The sequence below is a fragment of the Rousettus aegyptiacus genome, unplaced genomic scaffold, assembly GCF_014176215.1.
Source record: "Rousettus aegyptiacus isolate mRouAeg1 unplaced genomic scaffold, mRouAeg1.p scaffold_m13_p_12, whole genome shotgun sequence".
Taxonomy (NCBI): domain Eukaryota; kingdom Metazoa; phylum Chordata; class Mammalia; order Chiroptera; family Pteropodidae; genus Rousettus; species Rousettus aegyptiacus.
Window position 1 is genome coordinate 7,335,310 of NW_023416287.1, and position 17,957 is coordinate 7,353,266.

The 17,957-nt window shown below is 58.8% G+C and overlaps 1 protein-coding gene across 9 annotated transcripts in view; it reads right to left on the reverse strand.

Annotated features, from left to right (window-relative positions):
* Nucleotides 1-1,323: 1,323 nt before the first annotated feature.
* The window catches only part of BCAS4 (breast carcinoma amplified sequence 4), a 50,246-nt gene continuing 33,612 nt past the window's right edge, over nucleotides 1,324-17,957 (reverse strand). For 2 of the 9 annotated variants that reach the window (XM_016143757.2, XM_016143755.2), the window contains one exon: nucleotides 1,324-1,883. In XM_016143757.2, coding sequence (XP_015999243.2) covers nucleotides 1,761-1,883 — 123 coding nt within the window. In that variant the 3' untranslated portion in view covers nucleotides 1,324-1,760. Of the gene's footprint in view, nucleotides 1,884-2,400; nucleotides 2,691-5,759; nucleotides 7,103-9,662; nucleotides 13,388-13,516; nucleotides 14,424-17,345; nucleotides 17,565-17,957 lie in introns of those variants that run through there. The other 7 variants (XR_004953550.1, XR_004953549.1, XR_004953551.1 and 4 more) reach the window with 7 other exon arrangements.

A 17,957-nucleotide genomic window follows, 5' to 3' on the forward strand; every position in this document is an offset into this window, starting at 1 on the left:
CTGCATTTTACTGAGCGGGAGGCTGGGCTCAGAGAAGGTAAGCAACTGGCCCAGGGTCACACAGCTGAGGCATAGAGGAGAGGATGGGGTCCCCCAGGCAGGCTGACCTCAGAGCCTGTCAGCTCTTAGCCTCCGTTCAGTGGGTCTCTATTATATGACACTTAAGTCACTGTGGCTTGATCATATGACATTCCCTTGCACCCCTTCCTGGCACCTGGTTCGGGCTCCAGAAGGAGCCGGAAGCCTGGGCCTCTCCGGCAATCAACATATTCTCAGCCTTCCAGAAACTGGCGTCCTCACCCCTTGTCTGAAAAATTAACTTTCTATTGAATCTATGCTCTCTCTGAGCAGACGGAGGGCCGGTGAGTATCCAGCTTCCTTCATTAAAAACGGCCCCAATCAATACGACCGAGACATAAGAATTAACGATCCGCAGCTACAGGGAACCACAGGGTCGCCCCCACGGGCACAGCGTCAGCCAGGGAAGCCGGGCACAAAGACGGCGCGCTGCGTGTACGACCTCCACCCCCAAGCCCCCGACCCCAGGCGGCAGAAGCCGGCAGCACCGTCTGCACCGTCTGTGCCGTCAGGCGTGGTGGTGGCCTGGGCTGGGGTCAGGCACTGCCCGGAAGGGACATGAGGGGCTTCTGGGTGCTGACCATGTTTGTCTTTGGGCCTCCCCATCTGGGGGAGGGACAGGTAAGCAGATCTGTTCGGTTGCTGAAGACTCAGTGAACCATGCACTTAGGTGCACCTTTCTGTATGTAAATTAGACTTCCATAATTGAATTTATATAAAAAAATTATTAAAAAACCTCTAAAAGTTTACAAAAATTGTTTACCCAGGAAAATGTTGGCTCTTCATGAAACAGGAGTCCTCCTGTATCTTTTAATTCCAAAAGTTGTCCTAAAATTGACAAGACTTACCTTTTGGGTGTTATCACACCTGATACGTTAGTTAGATTTTCTTGAAATTCGAATGCAGGTCTGCAATTGGTGTGTGTGTGTGTGTGTGTGTGTGTGCATGTGTGTGCGTGTGTGAGCATTCGTTCTTGGCTCTGTGAGGACTTCAGAGTTCCAGATAACCCAGGAAACTCATCTGCACAAGAAGAGACTTAGGCAAACACGCCTTTCAAGACAAGGAAGCCCTAGTGCCCTCTGCATGCCCGCTGGGGACCCAGAGGGTCCAGCTGCACCCCCTGGCAGGCACAGGCCAGGAGCTTTATCGGGAGCAGATTCCGAGGCCAGGCTTGCCCTCAGAGGACCCGTCAAGGAAACACTTACATAGCACTTACATCCCCTGTTCTCACACCCAGACCACACATGAGCTTTGACACTTTTATTGACACGGTTCACAGGCCAGTGGGCACTGGGGTCTGCAGACAAACCAACCAACAGTGATGGACCTGGAGCCACACGGCCCAGTGGCACCCGGAGTCCCCATGATTCCCGTGCAAAGTCCTTCAGAGAGAAAGTCCCCACGGTCCCTCAGGCACAGTCACTCCTCAGACCTGACCGCCTCATCCTAGACCGCCAGGTAGGCCAAACGCTGGCGGGAAATGCCTTCTCTGGCTCCTCCCCGAGGCACTGCCATGTGTGGGTTCCGACTGCTTCTCCACGTCCCCAGGGTCTCCCACGAAGCAAGGGAAGAAGTTCAGCAAACAAATCAACAATCAAAACGAAACAAAACAAAGGGAAACCCAAGCCGCCTGGTGCACAGAGGTTCGCTTCCCCACGTCCGGGAGGGCAAGGCCACCGTGCTCACAGACGCCGATGGCGGCCGGGGGTCTGGGGCGCGGCCTGCCCGGCATCCACGGGAAAGTAGTCCTCGGTCCTGTACAACGTGGGCAGCTCATACGTCAGGGGCGGCGGCGTAGACAGTTTCTGGAAAGACAGAAAACGAGGTGCCTGATCAGCCCTGTGACGCCACTTAGTTTTCTGAGACCCGAGAACTCCAGTTGGAGGAATTCGTCCTGCAGGGGAGGCACACCTGTGACCAAAGGCTCCGGGAGGCTTTGGCAGCTCTGCCTGTGACAGCCAGAGCCGGCCCAGCCGAGGGGAGCTGGGCCATCATGTCGTCCGCGTCCTGGATGAAGCTCTGCGGGGGTAGCCAAAGCAGGCAGAGCCCAGTTCTCGCAGAGAATGAGAAAGCAAGGTGCGTCACGTGACCAAGGGCCCTTACACCTGCCCAGGTGCAGGCACGGAGAGCCCTGCAGGGTCCCCCAGGAGCCTGGGTGCAGGGCCTGCTGCGGGGAGAACCGGGCGGGGGGGGGGGGGCGGGGAGCGGAACGGCTGGCTGACTGTTCTTTCCCCAAAGACCCATCTGTGCCGCCTGCTGAAGTTTATACCATGTGCTCCTTTTTTTTTTTTTTTTAATCGAACCATTTTAAGAAGTGCTTACTTATTTCTGGCACGGACTTTGTTGCAGGGGGGCTGGGCCGGGGAGAGTGTCCATCAAGCAGCCCTCCCCCGGGACCCTCCAGGTTGTAACCAGGTGTCCAGGAAAAGCCAGTTTTCCAGAAGACCGCCTCCGACTTGGCTGCGCACTGGGGTCTCCTGGGAGCATGCCGAATGCGTGTGCCCTGAGTCTGATGTCACTGGTCAGCGTACTTCTCAGGTGGGTCTCCTGTAGAGCCGGGGCTGACCCCAGCGGCAGCCACTCGGAGGAGGGAGGGTCTGCGGACTGCGAGGCTGCAGTCCCGGTGGACACAGCATGGGTGGGCAGGTACGTGGGCTCACAGGGGCACAGAGGGAGGATTCTACCAGGGGGTCCTCCTCACCACCCACACCCCTTCCTCCTACAGCTCCACTGGCCGCCTGGGGCAGCTCCTGCTCAGACCCAGCTCCGGCCCACCTGCAGCCGTAGTCACAGGTGCCAGGGCAGGGACGTGGGTCTCTAGCCTGCGGTTCGCAACCGCTCGCCCAAAGCCCAGCACCTCGGCCAGCCCCGCACCGTGCTGTGTACGGATTTACCCTCCCCTGAACTTGTTCCCCACAGTGACACCGTGGCCATCATCCGCACCACAGAGGTGGGAGACCGAGGCTCGGGGCGGGGCCCACGTCCTCCCAGCGTCCGTCTAGTCCATCACCACCTGTGCCCAGCGAGGCCCCGTTCTGCGTGCTGAGGGCACAGCTGTGAACCAGACTGCTGTCCCAGCCATCATGGGACTTGCCATTAGGTGGGGACATAAAGGAGCCAACAGGAACCACACCTCCATGGGACGAGGGCTGTTGGCAGGAGGCACAGACGCCTGGGGACCCCAGATGAGGCCTGGCTCCTCCGGGGGGGGGGCAGGGTTCCCGGCTGCAGATGGGTATGTGTGCACGGTGCCCTGTGGCACGGTGCTCAGTCTAGAGTCAGCTCCGTGCGTGGACAGGGGTGAAGCCGTAAACCAGGAACAATCACCTGGACTCTTGGAGGCCGTGCCAAGAATTTTATCCTAAGTGACCAGGGAGCCATTGAGGCTGGTAATTGAAAGAGCGAGTGTGTGTGGATAATTAGATATCTGTTTTATCGAGAGCAGAATAGAGACTAGACTGTAAGGAGAAGGAGGGACCATGGAGGGGTCTGTTGCAGGTGTTGTCTACAGGTGAGAGTGGCCAGGTGTAGGGTGGGAGAGGACATATTCTCTCTGAGCCCCAAAGCCCTGAACTGTCCCCACACTTAGGGACAGTTACAGAAGGAAACCATCGAAGTATTTCAAATAAGGAAGAATGTGGTCTGGTGTGTAGGGAGCGCCCCACATCTGGACAATCGGGAAGAGCAATTCGCCTCGGCCAAGGGGCTGCCTCACAGAAGGGCAAACAGAACATTCCGTCCACTCGGCCCTCGGTCAGCCCACCGTGGCTCAGTCCACTTAGGGCACACTTGGGACACAGGCCTTTCCCATCTATCCCCCTTTCCTGGGCTGCATCCCATCCCCACAGATTGGACACCACACCTCAATGGCACTGAGACCAGAACACATCTGGGAAATGAGCCGCAAGATACAGCTCAGAGCCAGAGCGAGGCGATCTATGGGTGGCCCGTGGTTTTGTGTGATTGTCATCCTGTTTCTCCTGAGAACTGGCCATGGCAGGGCCATCTAGAAAATACAACATTCGAGTAAATTATGACAGTTCAAAGACCAAGTCCCTCATCCTGACTCGGCTTGAGGGCCAAAGAGTATTTTGTGATCCTAAAAAAAGATAGGCTTAGAACCCAGGCAAGGAGGGGGTCCCCGAGGGTCCCCAAAGCTCTGTGACCAGGCCAGGCCAGAGCCAGTGTCCCAGCCCAGCCGCGTGGCCTCTCCTGGGGCTGCTGGGCCTCATCCTGAACCCGTGTTCTTTTTGAAAAGGTTCTGCCAACAGACACGAGGTTTTTGCCTTCTCCCTCAAAAAGACAAGACTTCCCCCAAAAGAAGGAAAATCAATATAATGAGGGAAGCAGAAGTGGCCAGAAGAGGATTTTAGCAGCTTTCGATGTCATGGCGTCTAGTTCACGCAAGATCTAACGCGGGAAACAGTGGCGTGATTCCTGGTGATGGCGGGAAATGTCAGCCCTGCGTTGGGAAAGCCAGGAGAGGGGGTGCGGGGTTTGGGGAGCCCAGCCAGAGAGCACCGAGGGTCAGTGAAAAGCTGCTGCGTGTACACTCAGAAAAGGGAGTTCTCAGGAGGGTGCGGGGGCTCCGAGAGCAAGCCATTCCGAACGAGCGCGCCCGGCCTTTTCGAAAGGGTCCCCGGCCCAGACGATGGGGGGAAAGGCTGCGGAGGCTGGTGCAGCTCCATCCCGGCCGGGACCAAGCCTCTGACAACACCGTGGAGCACGCGGAGCAATGTGGGCAGGTGACTGGAGCACTGGGCCTGACCTCAGCCAGGAAGGGGAGGCCCGTGATGAGCCGGGGGGCTCGCGATGCGGCCTCTTCAGCCCCACACTCCGCTCTTGGCGCGTGGGCGGATGCGGGGGTGGGCCCGTGCTGCTTCTGCCTCTCTAGCCTCCACCTCCCATTCTGGTACCAGCATCTCGATTTTCCTGTGGGGTCACCTCGCCACCTCCCCATCGGGGCTGCTCTCCCCACCCCATAGCTGAAGGAGGGCTGAGAGGAGGCCTGAGCCTCCCGAGAAGTGATTGGGCCAGGGGTGAACATGTGACCCCAGCTGGGCCAATGAAAAACAGCCTTGGGACTCCTGCTATTGGGACAGGGAGGTTCCCCCTGCCCAGCTTCCTATGAGTGCGGGCCATGAGCCTGACCGGCCCCTTCGGCCTCCACGCCTGGGGGCCTGCCTGAGAAGGACGCCCACACAGGGAAGTGGAGTTGGAAGATGGAGCAAGACAGATACCTAACAACTTACTTTGGGCACCGGAATCCAATTTAGCAGGAGGCTAGTGTTACCCTGGGACTTTTCCTATTTCAGAGACATGGACTTCTCCTGGCTTAACAAGCCAAGGTGACCTGCATCACTGTCACGTGCAACTAGGAATCCTGCCTAAAACGTAATAAACCCACCGTGGTGCCAGCAAGTGCTCGGAAAACAGCCCTCGAATCAGCAGGTGAGGGCCGGCCTATGAGCCTGCAAATAGCCTGGCACCCCGGAGTCTGTCAGAACAGAACCACCCCCTAGAGGCCGGACCCCATCAGGGGCACACCAGGATGCCCTGGAAACCCAGGCCCGTCACGCCCATTTTCTCTTGGATTCTCACAGCAACCCACAGTGAGAGGGGGTCACCCACATCTTAGAGGAAGCAGGAGCCAAGAAACCATGCAGCTGGGGTCCACTCACCCTACAGCTGCCACCGAGAGTCCCGTCGTCTGGGGGCAGCCAGGTAAACAAGGAAGGGCTCGTGCCCAAGCCTGCAAGTAGGACTATTCCGCCAGCTCGGGGTAGGATGGGAGACGTAGAAACCTGACACCACAGATCTGGGGGTCTGCCAGCCCCCCCCCACCTCCCACGTCCTTAGTCCCCTCCCCCCGCTCAGAGCCCGCCTTCCTCCGCCAGAGGGACCGCCGGGGTGCTGGGGCTGGCGTGCTCCCCCGGGGCCACCCACACTCCCACACCTTGCTCACTTCCCCCCTGGACACTCGAGTGCCCGAGCCTGCAGCCCACACACCAGATGCACATGTACTTCATGATTTTTTAAAACGGAGTTAGCTGCAAACATGTAAAAAATCAGGACATTTCCCATGAAAACCAGACTGCCAGCTTCTCTCAGAAAATCAGATGATGGGGCCGTGCTGGGCTCACAGCCTCCAGCGGCCCCCCGGGGGCCGAGCTGAGGTGCGGCCCAGGCCCCTTTACCATTTCCATTACCTGCTGCTTCTGGCTGGTGGCTGAGAGTTGCCCCCCCCCCCCCCGTGATCTGCACCCCTAAGCGGCTCCTTGGCTCCTTGTCCGACACAGACCCCAAAGGCTGTTGCAGCATGGGTTTCTGGAAACCCCCATGCAGTCCCTGTAAGTCCTGGCCCGCCCTAAGTGAACCCCAGCTGTAAGTCCTGATCCTAGCTGCTTTCTCTTCGGGCCACAGTCAGCAACCTCATCCTGTGAAAGGCTAAACAGTAAATATTTTAGGCTTTGCAAGCCCCACGGTCTCTGTCACAACGACTGAACTCTGCCCATGTAGCAAAAAGCAGCCACAGACAATATGTAAATGAATGGCATGGCTGTGTGCCAATAAAACTTTATTTACAAAGATTGCGGCAGGCCAGATTTGGCTCTAGGCCAGAGTTGGATTTAATTGAATTAAATCTGTCTTCCTAATTAGAATAAGAACAATACATCTTTCCTTGTATCTCCCATACAAGCGGTAATAGGTCAGCAGACACAGACTGCGGGACTCAGGGCCAGGTCCCCCTTGCTGACTGTCCCCAGGCCTCAGTGCTCTTTCTTGGCTGTCTTTGGGCCATCGCTGCAGCTCCTGCCTATCCTCCACCCTCAGAGAAGCAGGCCACACCACTGTCCCACTCACGGGCCAGTTCCAAGGTTTCTCAGGGTCAGCCAAAGGGAGTCTGAGGCCCCAGGCTAGCCGTACACAGAAGCTCAGGTGCCCAGAGGCACGTCATCTCCAAGGTCATCTCCAAGGTCATCAGGTGCCTCCAGCTCCAAGGGCCTTGGGGAGGCCCCTCCCACTGAGAAAAAAAACAACTAAGCTCACTGAGTCCCAGGTTACACACAGCGTCTCTAACCCGCATAGCACTCCCTGAAGATAGGGGCTCCTCATCCTCCGGAGCCTCCCTTTCCTCTCTGTAAACTGGGGACGATACCATCAACTTCACAGAGACTTGCCTGGAACAAAGCCACGATGCTGAAGGTCCTGCAGCCACCTCGAGACCATGAGGACAAAAGCCACGTGCTAAGGAGGGCAGTCCCTGACCACTTCCATGGGAAGACCCAAGAGCTCAACTGGCCACCTCCGGATTTCTTGTCACGTGAAGAAAACTCACGAACCCTATTTGGTTAAACCACTTAAATCTGGTCACTGTCGCACAGATGAACGCAGCCTGACTGGCATAGGCCGCTATGTTTTCCGTCGTCACCCCAGTTCACAGGGGGTCACTCACAGGCACAGAGAGTGAGTGGGGGGGGGGCGCCAGGACTCAAACCCAGGTTGCTCAGGTAACGGGGTGATCCCCAAAGGAGCTAAAAACTGCTAGATCTGAGAGCGGGCAGATAGGGGGAGAAGATACGAATCTCGAAATAATGCCAAAAGGTACAAAAGAATGCCAAATAATGTGTGCACTGCCCCTTCAGGGAGGTAGAGCTTAAATGTCCCCCACCACCTTGAGCGGTGGCTGCACTTGGTGACTCGCTTCAAAAGCAGAGAATGTGGGTGGGGGGTGGGCGGGGGGAGCTAGCGCTTCCTCAGCCAGGTGGACGGGGTTTCGTTGGTGAGCCCTCGTGTTGACAGCATGTCCCCTGGATATGACGTGATGAGAAAGGCATTCCACCTCTGTGGTCTTCCTCCTCAAAACCCACAACCCCAGTCTAACCGCAAGGAAAACATCGGATCAGCCCTAATCGAGGGCTATTGTACAAAACACCTGACCGATATTTTCAAAACTGTCAAGGTCATCAAAAACAAGGTAAGTCTGAGAAGCCGTCATAGACCAGAGGTGGCTAGGGGACACGATGATTAAACATAACACGGTTGGTATCCTGGATGCAATCCTGGAACAGAAAGGAACATTGGGGAGAAACTAGTGAAATCTGAATAAACTGGAGGTAAGGAATAGCGACGTATTGCTGTCAGGCCCTTGGCCGTGACAACGCACCCCAGTAAAATAAGACTTTAACAGTAGGGGGACCTGGGGGAGGGGCGTATGGGAACTCTCTGTATCATCAAGGCTACTTGTCTCTAACTCTAAAATAAAAACATTTTTCTGGGTGCGGGAAGGCAAACAAAACAAACAGCGCTGGCCACCCGCACGGACCAAGCCCCCAGCCGCCCTCGATTCATCTACAGTGACAGAGCGGTGAGCCCTTCCTGAGCGCTCCGCCCGCGAGGGGCTTGCAGGCCCGCCCCCCTTTCCTCCCCCCAGCCACCGAGAGATGCGCGTCTTGCAGAAAAGGAAACTGAGGCTCCGAGAGGCCCTCGCCCCAGACCGCCCCGCTGGGAGGTGGCAGAGCCGCTCCAGGATCCGTGCTGCCCCAGCACCGAAGCCAGGACACAGGTGGTCCCAGGGCTGAGCCGGGCTGGGGGGCGAGCTGGACCCAGGACGTCACTCCAGCAGCGGCTCTCCAACCTGGGGCCCTCGCGATCCCCCCTTCCAGCCTCCTCAGAGATTGCAAACTGGTGGCCTCTGGTTAGCCTCTGGCCCACAGACATGACAGGTTTGGCTGATACAAATTTAAAAATGAGTTAGCTGTCAACATGGAGGTACTGGGATGTTTCAAATAAATATTGCGTTCCTATTTCACCTGAACGACAGAGCCATCTGGCCACGTTGGACCCACGTCCATGCGGGGTACAGAGAGTGGGCCCTTCTAGACAGGGCACGTGCTGTCCAGTTTGCGACCGACCCCGCCCAGCCTGACTCATTCGTCCGCACGACCTGTGGGCATCTGAGCCGGCTCCAGGCTCACATCACGTCACTCAGACGAGTCTCCATGGGCTATCAAGAAGCCGGGTGGAGAAGGCTTTGCTTCCAGTCCCGTGGCCTCAGGGAGAACTGTCAGCCTGGGGCCACCGCCCAAACCACTGGCTGCCGCCTTTTACTCACGGTCTCCTCTGTGCCGCGAGAGCCTAAGAGGCAGGTCCTGCGACGGTGCCCGTTTTACGGAAGAGAGAAAGGCTGAGAGAGGACAGGGCAGGTCTGTGCCCAGGGCCACACGGCTGGCAAAAGTCAGAGCTGGGACTCACACTGGCTCTTCTGAGCTCCTGCTACCCGCCCTGCACGAGGGCCAGCCCAAACGACCTTCACCCTTGGTCCCTTCTCGTCCCGCCTCAGGGCTTTCTGCACCTCAGGCCACACCTGGCTGCCCCGCCCCACCCCCACCCCGTGTCTGCTCCAGGGCCCCGTCTTCCAGAACGCTCTGCCAGCTGTGAGCAGAGCCCCCCCCATTCCTCTGTAGGCAGCCCCGGCGTGTCCGGTCCTGCCTGCAGGGCTGGCCCGGCCAGCCTCACTGCACCTGCACAGTCCGCTTCCCCCCCACCCCCCCGCAGCCCCTGACCCCACCTGGGCCCCCGCCTCTACCAGCCTAGGGACTACAGAAGCTGGTGGCAGTGGGAGGCTAAGGCCCTGGTGACAGAGGAACAGAGATGGGGACTCTTGGAGCGGGCGGCCCAGCCCAGGAGGACCCTAGCAGCCAGGATGAGCTGGCGCAACCTCGGTATAGGCGATGCTGACCCTGGCAGCCGCTCTAGAAGGTTCTTGGATCCCTGTGGATTCTGCTTCTAGCTGGAGGAAAAGCGTTAACATGGAAACCAGCAGAGGAGGAGCCCGGAGACGTTCTGCCAAGATACTGGCTACTAAATCCCAATTCACACACAGTCAGTCAGTGGGGAGAGACGGGACCGCCAGGTGTGGGGAGTCACGGCACGGCCCCCTCTGGAACCAGGTCTCGCTGGGGGCCCAGCTCCTAACCAGAGTCGGATCTCCATCTCTCCAACCACGGCCCCTCCTGCCTCCTGGAGTTGGGGTCCTCTGCCCCTCCTCTAGCTGCTGGTGTGCCCTGAGCCATCCTGTTTGAACACGGAGGCACCTGAGCTTTGCCTCTGGTTGTCATGGTCTGATTACAAACAAGATATACATATGTTTACATGAATATTTTTAATTCGGCACCTGCTACGTCCCAGAGACCCAAATCACAAGCCCCATTACAGAGGCGGAGACTGAGGCTCTCACGGGTTAAGTGAGTCACCGCAGACCCACCTGCTAACCAGAACCTGGATCCACCCAGGCTGTTTAAACTGGACCCCTGGGGGTCACCCTCGACTCCCCACTGCAGCATCCGGCCCGTCCTCAGTCCCGTCTGCTCATTCTTCCCCACGCCGCTGCCGCCGTCTGCCCCTCCTCCCGGCCGCCGCTCTGGCCCTCGGCCTCCACACCGCAGCCCGAGGGGCTGTCCTAAAAAACAAATCGGACCCTCCACGAAGCGCCTCACGGCGGTGAGCACTAAGTCTGACTCCTGGATGTGGCCCTCGGGCCCTGTCACCGCGGTCGCCGACGGGCAGTCCCCGGGCCAGACCCAGACCACGGACGCGTCCCACGCGGCCCCCACCAGGCTGAGTTTCTTTACTAGTATCATCGCTCTTATTCGTTTGGTTGTTTTGTTCTCATATGTTTTTAATTAAAGGCCATCTCTCTCTTTGAGAAATGGATTTCAAGCGTCTCTGAAGCCCTGGCACACTGGGTGACGACAAGCCAGCACTGAGCACCGGCCGCCCTTGTAAGGGGGCGGGTGCTCTCGTCTGCATGTCCCCTCCGGCCATGTCGCTCATTTCCGCCACCTGCCTGGCCCCGTAGAGCTGGGCGTTTTCGACCCCAGATCCACACGACCCGGCCTGATCTCCAAACTTGGTCTGTCTCTTCCTGCCACTCACAACCCTCCAGCCCAGAGCCTGGACCTCGCCAGGGTCTGTCCTGACTCGGGACCTTTCTGTCTGCTGTGCCTGCTCAAGGCTTTTCCGCCAGGTCTCCAAGTGCCGGTTCCTCCTTTCAGACCCTTCTCAGGGACCCCCGATCATCGATGTCACCTTCCCTTTACAGAATATGCTCTGTAAAGCACATTCTCTTCACCCTTTTCCATGGTTACTACCAGACTCCCCAGCAGGCTGAGCTCCCCGGGGACGGGGACCACGTCAGTCTTCAGGGCCGCAGCCTCAGTGGCAGCCCAAGCCTGGCGCACAGGAGACGCTCAGCCAATGAGACGTGGACGGACTCGAGGCGAGACAGGCAGGGTCTGGGGCTGGCCTCTCGCCAAGTCAGGCTCAGGGGCCCAAGACCGACGATGACAGGCGTCGCCTCCCGATGAGGGCACCTGCATTCCGGCGTCGCTGGCTGGCTCAAGGTCGGCGTCCCCGCCCTGGCCAGGTCTGTCACTCTCTATCAAAGACACGAGGTCACGTTAAAAATAAAGCCCACACTGCAAGCCGTGTGCTGCCCCGACGGGGGAGCCTGCCACAAACCGTGGGTGCGAAGGGCAACTCTGGCGAGACCCCAAGTGTGGAGTTTGGTGACTACACTGGACCAGCCCGGTGTCCGGGCTTTATGGCCGTGCCGTGGTGACGAGAGGTGACGGCCATGGTGGAAACGGGAGGAAGGGACCCAGGGACACCGTACAGTCTTTACAAGCTCTCGGCGCATCTGAAGTTATCCAAAACACAAAGCTCATTTAAAAATAAGTAAATAATGCGTCTCTACGGAGGCGTACACCGAGTGCTGGGAACACCACGGATCACGAGGTACTAAGGAAACGTCAATGTCATCAACAATAATAAGGGCAGCTAAACCGTCTATGACCTCGGCGACTGCTCATGGCAGTCCTGCGCGGGGGCCGTGACCGTAAATGCCATTTCGTAAGTGGGGACGCTCGGGTTCCGTAGGCTTGGAATGCGCTCAGGGCATGAGGCTCGCGAGTGATGCAGCTGGCTTCGTGGGCGCGCAACCTGTGTCGTCAGCCACGCCGCCTCGCACTGGGTCTAAGGCCCCGCGGTCGCCGTCCTGAAAACTTCTTCATTCGCTCTGACAAAGGGGCGCCGTGTTTTCATCCTGCGCCGGGCCCTGCAGAGGCCGGAGCTGCTGGCGACGGCAGAACTGGATCTCGGACGGGGCCCTGTGTGCGTCCTGGGTGGGAGGGCCCCATCCTGCACCCCGCCGTGGACGGGCCACCCGTGATGGCTCACGGACAGACGGCATGGGGCCGCTGCGCCTGGCTGAGAAAATACCCTGGGGCGGGGCGGCAGGCGTGGAATCGGCGGGGAGAGGGGTCATCGACAGGCCGACTAGCCTGGAGCGGCCCGGACCCTGTCTGGGTGCAGGGCAGGGGGGCGGGGAGGGCGTCTCTCCCAGCGCCGGGACAAGCCGGCCGCCCATGCCCGGTGGCCTGCTCGGTTCCGCGGCGTCTCTGTCACGTGGAGAGACGCTCCACCGCGCCACGGAGCCACGGCTCTGCCCGGCCACCCTGCCAGCGTCCCGCCTCCAGACGAGTCCTCGAGCCCACAGTGGCGGCCGCCTCAGGTCCGGCAGCTGGCTGCTGTCACAGAGCGGTCCGCGTCTCGCCCTGAGGCTGGTTATCAGCGGACCGACCCCTCAGAGGTCTCGTGGGCTGGCCTGGGCTGGCCGCAAACGTGGTTGGCTCCACAAAAGAGTTGAAAATAGCACCCATTAGCTCTGGGAAGCAGAAGGCAAACACTGGCACAATGGACCGTTTTGTCGGAGTCCCTAACGGGGGCAGCTGTTCTCCATTAAATAAACAAGCCATTAAGGCAAAATCAGAGGCATCTATCAGAACCACAGGTGATGAGGTGCTGCCTAACAGACCTGCCCCACGCTGCTGCCCAGCCGAGGGGAAGAGTCTTCCCCAGGGCTGGGCAGCCACCGCCTGGCCGCTAAAGGGACCTGCTTCGGAGGCGAGGCCCAGACGGTCACCCGTGCCCCTTCTCCCCCATTCCAGGTGTCCAGGCGGCCTTGGGCGCCTCTTCTCCGACACGGGTGCCCTCAGAGCTCCCGTGTGGGCCCACGATCTGCCGGGCCCGGCCTTCTCCGCCATGTGACCTGCAGACCGGCCTGTGAGTCTCCGATGGTCACTGTCGCCACCACGATTCCACCCCCACGGCCTTGTCCTTCACCAGAGGCCCCGGGCACTCGTCTCGGAAACCCTTTCACAAGAACTTCCGTCACGTGCTGTCCTGGTCCTATGGGGACACCTTGTCCCTTGGGCTCCTGAGAGTAAATGGGATGGTTTTCGACCGTCTGAGGATTCGAGAGTGAGAGAAAGGAGGGGGAGATGCAGAGCTCGAGATGCGAAGAGAAGCAGAGGCGGGAGGGGGAGATGCAGACGAGGGGAGGCGGGACGGACGGGGGGGCGGGGGGGAGGCGGGACGGACGGGGTCGGGGGAGTGGGGCGCAGGTCGGGGACCAGGACGCGGAGGCGAGGAGACCGTGACGGCAGCGGGGGAGTCGGTCTGTGGAGTCAGGGCCTCCCCAAATTCAAGCCAGGTCACTGTGCCCGGCGAGGACACGAAAAACCACCCGCCTTGCCCTTGCTCCACCTGCCAAACCCATCGGAGAAATGACACCCTGAGAAGACAGGTCATCCTCTGTGGAATGCGCGCCATCTTCCCTTCAGGGCAACGCTCTGCTCTTTGCTCATGCCATTCGGGACGCCTGGGAACCTCTGCTCCACCCCAGGGCCTGCCACCGGCCTCACCTGGCCCCACCCGCTGGTCCCAGTCCTCTATGGTAGTCGAGGACTCGTTCAGCCTCGTTCAGCCTCGGGGCTGGAGCCACTGGCTCCATGCAGGACGCCTCCGGCCCTGAACCCCCCACCCTCGATGCGCCAACTGGGGGTCCACGTGCAAACGCACCCAGATGGACCCTCTGCACTCACGCAGCAACTCGGATGGGTCTCCAGGGAATTATGCTGCACGAGAAAAGCCAATCCCAAGAGGTCACACGCTGTAGGATTCCATTTATAGGGCATTTTTGAAAGCTAAATTTTAGAAATGGAGGGAAGATTAGCAACGGCCAGCAGTTGGGCAGGGGGAGAGAAGGTGGAAGTGGAAACGCCCGAGCCCCCCCCCCCCCCGAAATAAGATCACGGAGAACTGATACGACACACAGAGATGAGTCCGGTGGGACAGGGGAGGTCGGAGTAGGAGCAACGGGCCGCGTCCACGTCAATATCCCGGTGCTGACATCGTGCTGCAGTTTGAAAATGTCACCGCTGGTGCGAAACGTGCAAGGGGTCTCTCCGTGCCATGTCTCAGAACTGCATGTGAATCTACGACTATCTCGACAAAGAATTTCAGTCACACACACGCACACAGAATGGACCCGGTTTCCCACCTCCGCCCTGGTCCAGGCCACCAGCATCTCTCCCTGGACCGTCCCAGCAGCTCCAACCTCCTACCCTGCACCCGTGCACACCCAGCGTCGGATGCGGGGCAGAGCATGCCTCAGAGTCGTCCACGGTGGCGGGCATCCCTGCACCGGCCCCACGACCTGCTCCGTCCTCTCCCTGCACCTTTACCTCTAGCTCCAACATGCTGCATGCTCAGGCCTCATGCTCCCTCAGCTGCCCCAGGGTGCCCGGCCCTCCCCCACCCCCGGGCACACATCTCCCTGCCCTTCACGTCCCTTTCTCCCCCTGGGGCACGTTATAGATTACACTAGACCAACATCTGTCCCCCTGGGCTCTGAGGGTCTGAAGCAGCTCCCAGCTCATACAGGTGAGTGCATGATAAATGCTCGTTGAATGAATAAATGAACAAAAAAAAGGGGGGAGGTAGGTGGATATTTGGCATCGAAGGAGTTAAGCCCAGCCCAGGGGCTGGGGAAGGAGAGCTAAAGCCCTTGGGTCACAGGTATGAGGCTCCTGGAGCAGCCAAGGTCACCTTGAAGGTGGATGTGGGGTAGGGCGGGAGGTGGTGTGTTCGCACAGAGCGGATGGGCACAGCTGTCTCCAGGCACAAGATCTCAAGGTCTCCAGGGAAAAAAGCCCATGACAGGACCCTGCAGGAAGGCTATGCTGCCTGCCCCACCCCCACTCCAGGACCACCTGGGACGGGGGTTGGGAGGGAGGCTGTGCTCACTCTCTGGTGCTTCCGGGGGTAGAGGGGCCAAGCTTTAGGTGGTCCCCACTATCTGCCTATTTACTCCCTCAAAAAAGTGTGGCTCACGCTGTTTATGGGAATGAAGGTAGGAAGATAGGTGGGGTTCGCAGAGGTCCTCAGATTTGAACTTGTGACAGCCCCTCCAAAGCCCACGTGTTGCAGCCAGCCCAGGGAGCAGGGCCCTTTCATCCAGTGCAGTAAACCGCGTCGCATTTCCAAGCCCCTCAGATGGCAGGGGTCCCCCTTTCTGATGTGTGACTTTGGCCAAGGCACTTGGTCTCTCTGTGCCTTGGTTTTCTCATTCTAAACAGGGTGTTTTGCCCAACTGCAAAGTGCTTAGAAAACAGTAAGTCCTCCGTGAATGCTGGCTAATTCCATTATTACGATGGCCCCCTGAATTCATATTCTTTTTAAACGCCGTCATTAGCTTGCAAGCAGCCCATGTGTACAATTTTATAACATTACATTTTTAGTATTTAATGCATTCGGTTCCAAAACACGAACATTTAAATTAAATCACAGTCGTGGGAGCCAATTTTACTACTGCTTTGATTTTTAATCACCAGGAGCCTCAAATATATTAAGTGCCAGGACATCTCTCAGCCACCGAGAGGTGTGACTCATCTATCAATTAGGGCGCTTGGTGCACAGTAGGTGCTCAATAAATGCTGCCGGCCAGACAGTAACAGGTGACAGGAGGCTGCAGTGGGCACGGAGACACTGGCGGCCAGCGCCAGGAGCAGCCTGTGGCCTCCTGTCCCTCTCGGAGCGATGGCTCGTGCCATCCGAGCCCCTCCTGGCCACCTCAGCCCCTGCACACACTCTTCGGGCCATTGCTCAATGCCACTGGAGCCGGGTCCAGGACAGCAAAGAGCTGCCAGACACGGGAAAGGACAAGGCAGACCCGGGGCCACAACGCCGAGATCTCCCCAGTGGCGCTGGGGGGGGGGCCCAGCCCTGACGCAGCCCCCTCCCTGCTCCTCGCTCCACTGAGAAGCCAGCATGACCCCCTGACTGGGTTCCCAGGTGAGTTATGAGGATTCTCCAAGGAACAAGAACTTTGGCCTTGACTTCAGATCCGGCGACGTGACAAGGCGTGGCGGCATCTGCCGGAACAGGCCACCCGGAGGAACTCACTGCTTAATGAGACGTGGTTTATTCTCCCCGCAGAAAGCTGACCATGGACAGAACCAAGTTCAAGGGCTTGGCAGGCTCCTGGCGCATCAAAAGGATCACATGCACTTTCTCCAGGTGCCAAGACCCCGGCTACAGGCACCACTCGGGTATCTGCACAGATGAAGGCCTCGACCTCCGCTCACCACCGCACCTCGGAGCCCACGATGGCCGACAGCCGCCGCCGCCGCCCAACCTCTGCCCAGCCCACCCTCACTCAGGAATGCCGCACGAGCTAGTGCCAAGCCACCGCCACAGGGCACGGCACCCCGTTCCCCCCCAAATGCCTTTCCTCGCCGACAGCAGTGACTTCCCCTGACCTCTCTTTTCTCCTTTTCCGTCACACGCAGGAAGTCAGAAGCACACGACCTTCCTTATAATTACCGGCTAATTGTACCTGCCTGTGAGTTTTCCTTTCTGGGGAGACCATGAGCTCAGGCACGGACCTGGGTCATCGTTTCTTCATCCTTGGGTGCCCGAGTCGCAACCGTCATAACCAACGGCTCCCAAGTACCAAGACTCACCGCGCACCAAGCTTGTCACTGCCTAAGTTAAAATGTCCTAACTGCTGTGAGCCTCAGCTTCCTCACCTGCGAAGTGGGAATGAAAAAAAAGACCCAGGCAACAGGTGGGCGTGAAGACGAGCCAAGCCCGGGCACGCGGAGAGCTGGCTTGTGCCGACCAAACGAGAGCCCAGGAAACTCTGGCTGCTGCCATCTCAGGGAATGGTCCCTACCGACTCCTGAGAGACTCTCGGTCTGGTGGAGACGGGTGAAAACACGGTGACTCCCCAAGGTGCCGCGTCCACAGGGCAATGAGCAGCGGGTTGGGGAGCCCAGAGGAGAGTTCCCTGGGGAATCAGGTGGCTTCCCAGAGGTGGGAACGTTTCTTTGACTTGGCCTTGAACGATGAATAAACATTACCAGGCAAGGAGCAGGAAGGGTCCTCCGGTCAGAGGAACCAGCAGGTACAAAGACCACTGGGTCCAGGGACGGCAGAACTTGGTCTAAGGATGCCGCTGTCATGGCGATGCCTCTGACGGTGGCGGTGTTCGGGTGTTCGGGAGAAGGCACGTTGGGTGTGTCCCGCCGACCAGCAAGAGGCTGGGGTGTCCCCACGAAGGCCCCAACAAACAGCTCCCCCTCAAAATAAAAACCCCTCATCATCCAAAGGAACTTCCTCCCCACACACCCTCACGATCTCGACGAGAATGCGATGCTTAGAACAAAACTCTGGTCCCCAAACCAGCCAGCCAGGAGCCCGCTGTCCCTCCCCAGCACGCACACCACCACGCGTCCAGGGCCAGACGAACCCGTGGATGTGCCGAGCTGAGCAGCAGAAGCCAGGGGCTGGCGGCGGGTGCCGGGGACCTGCGCCACTCTCTCCTCCATTGTCGTGTTAATACTGGCCATCTGCTCAGATTGCATTTCACCGCAAGGGACGACGGGGGCAGACGGAGAAGGCGCAATGGAACCTCCTCTGCCTTCTTTGTGTTGGTGCCTCGCAGGCCTCCACCACGGAGATAAAGCCCCAGC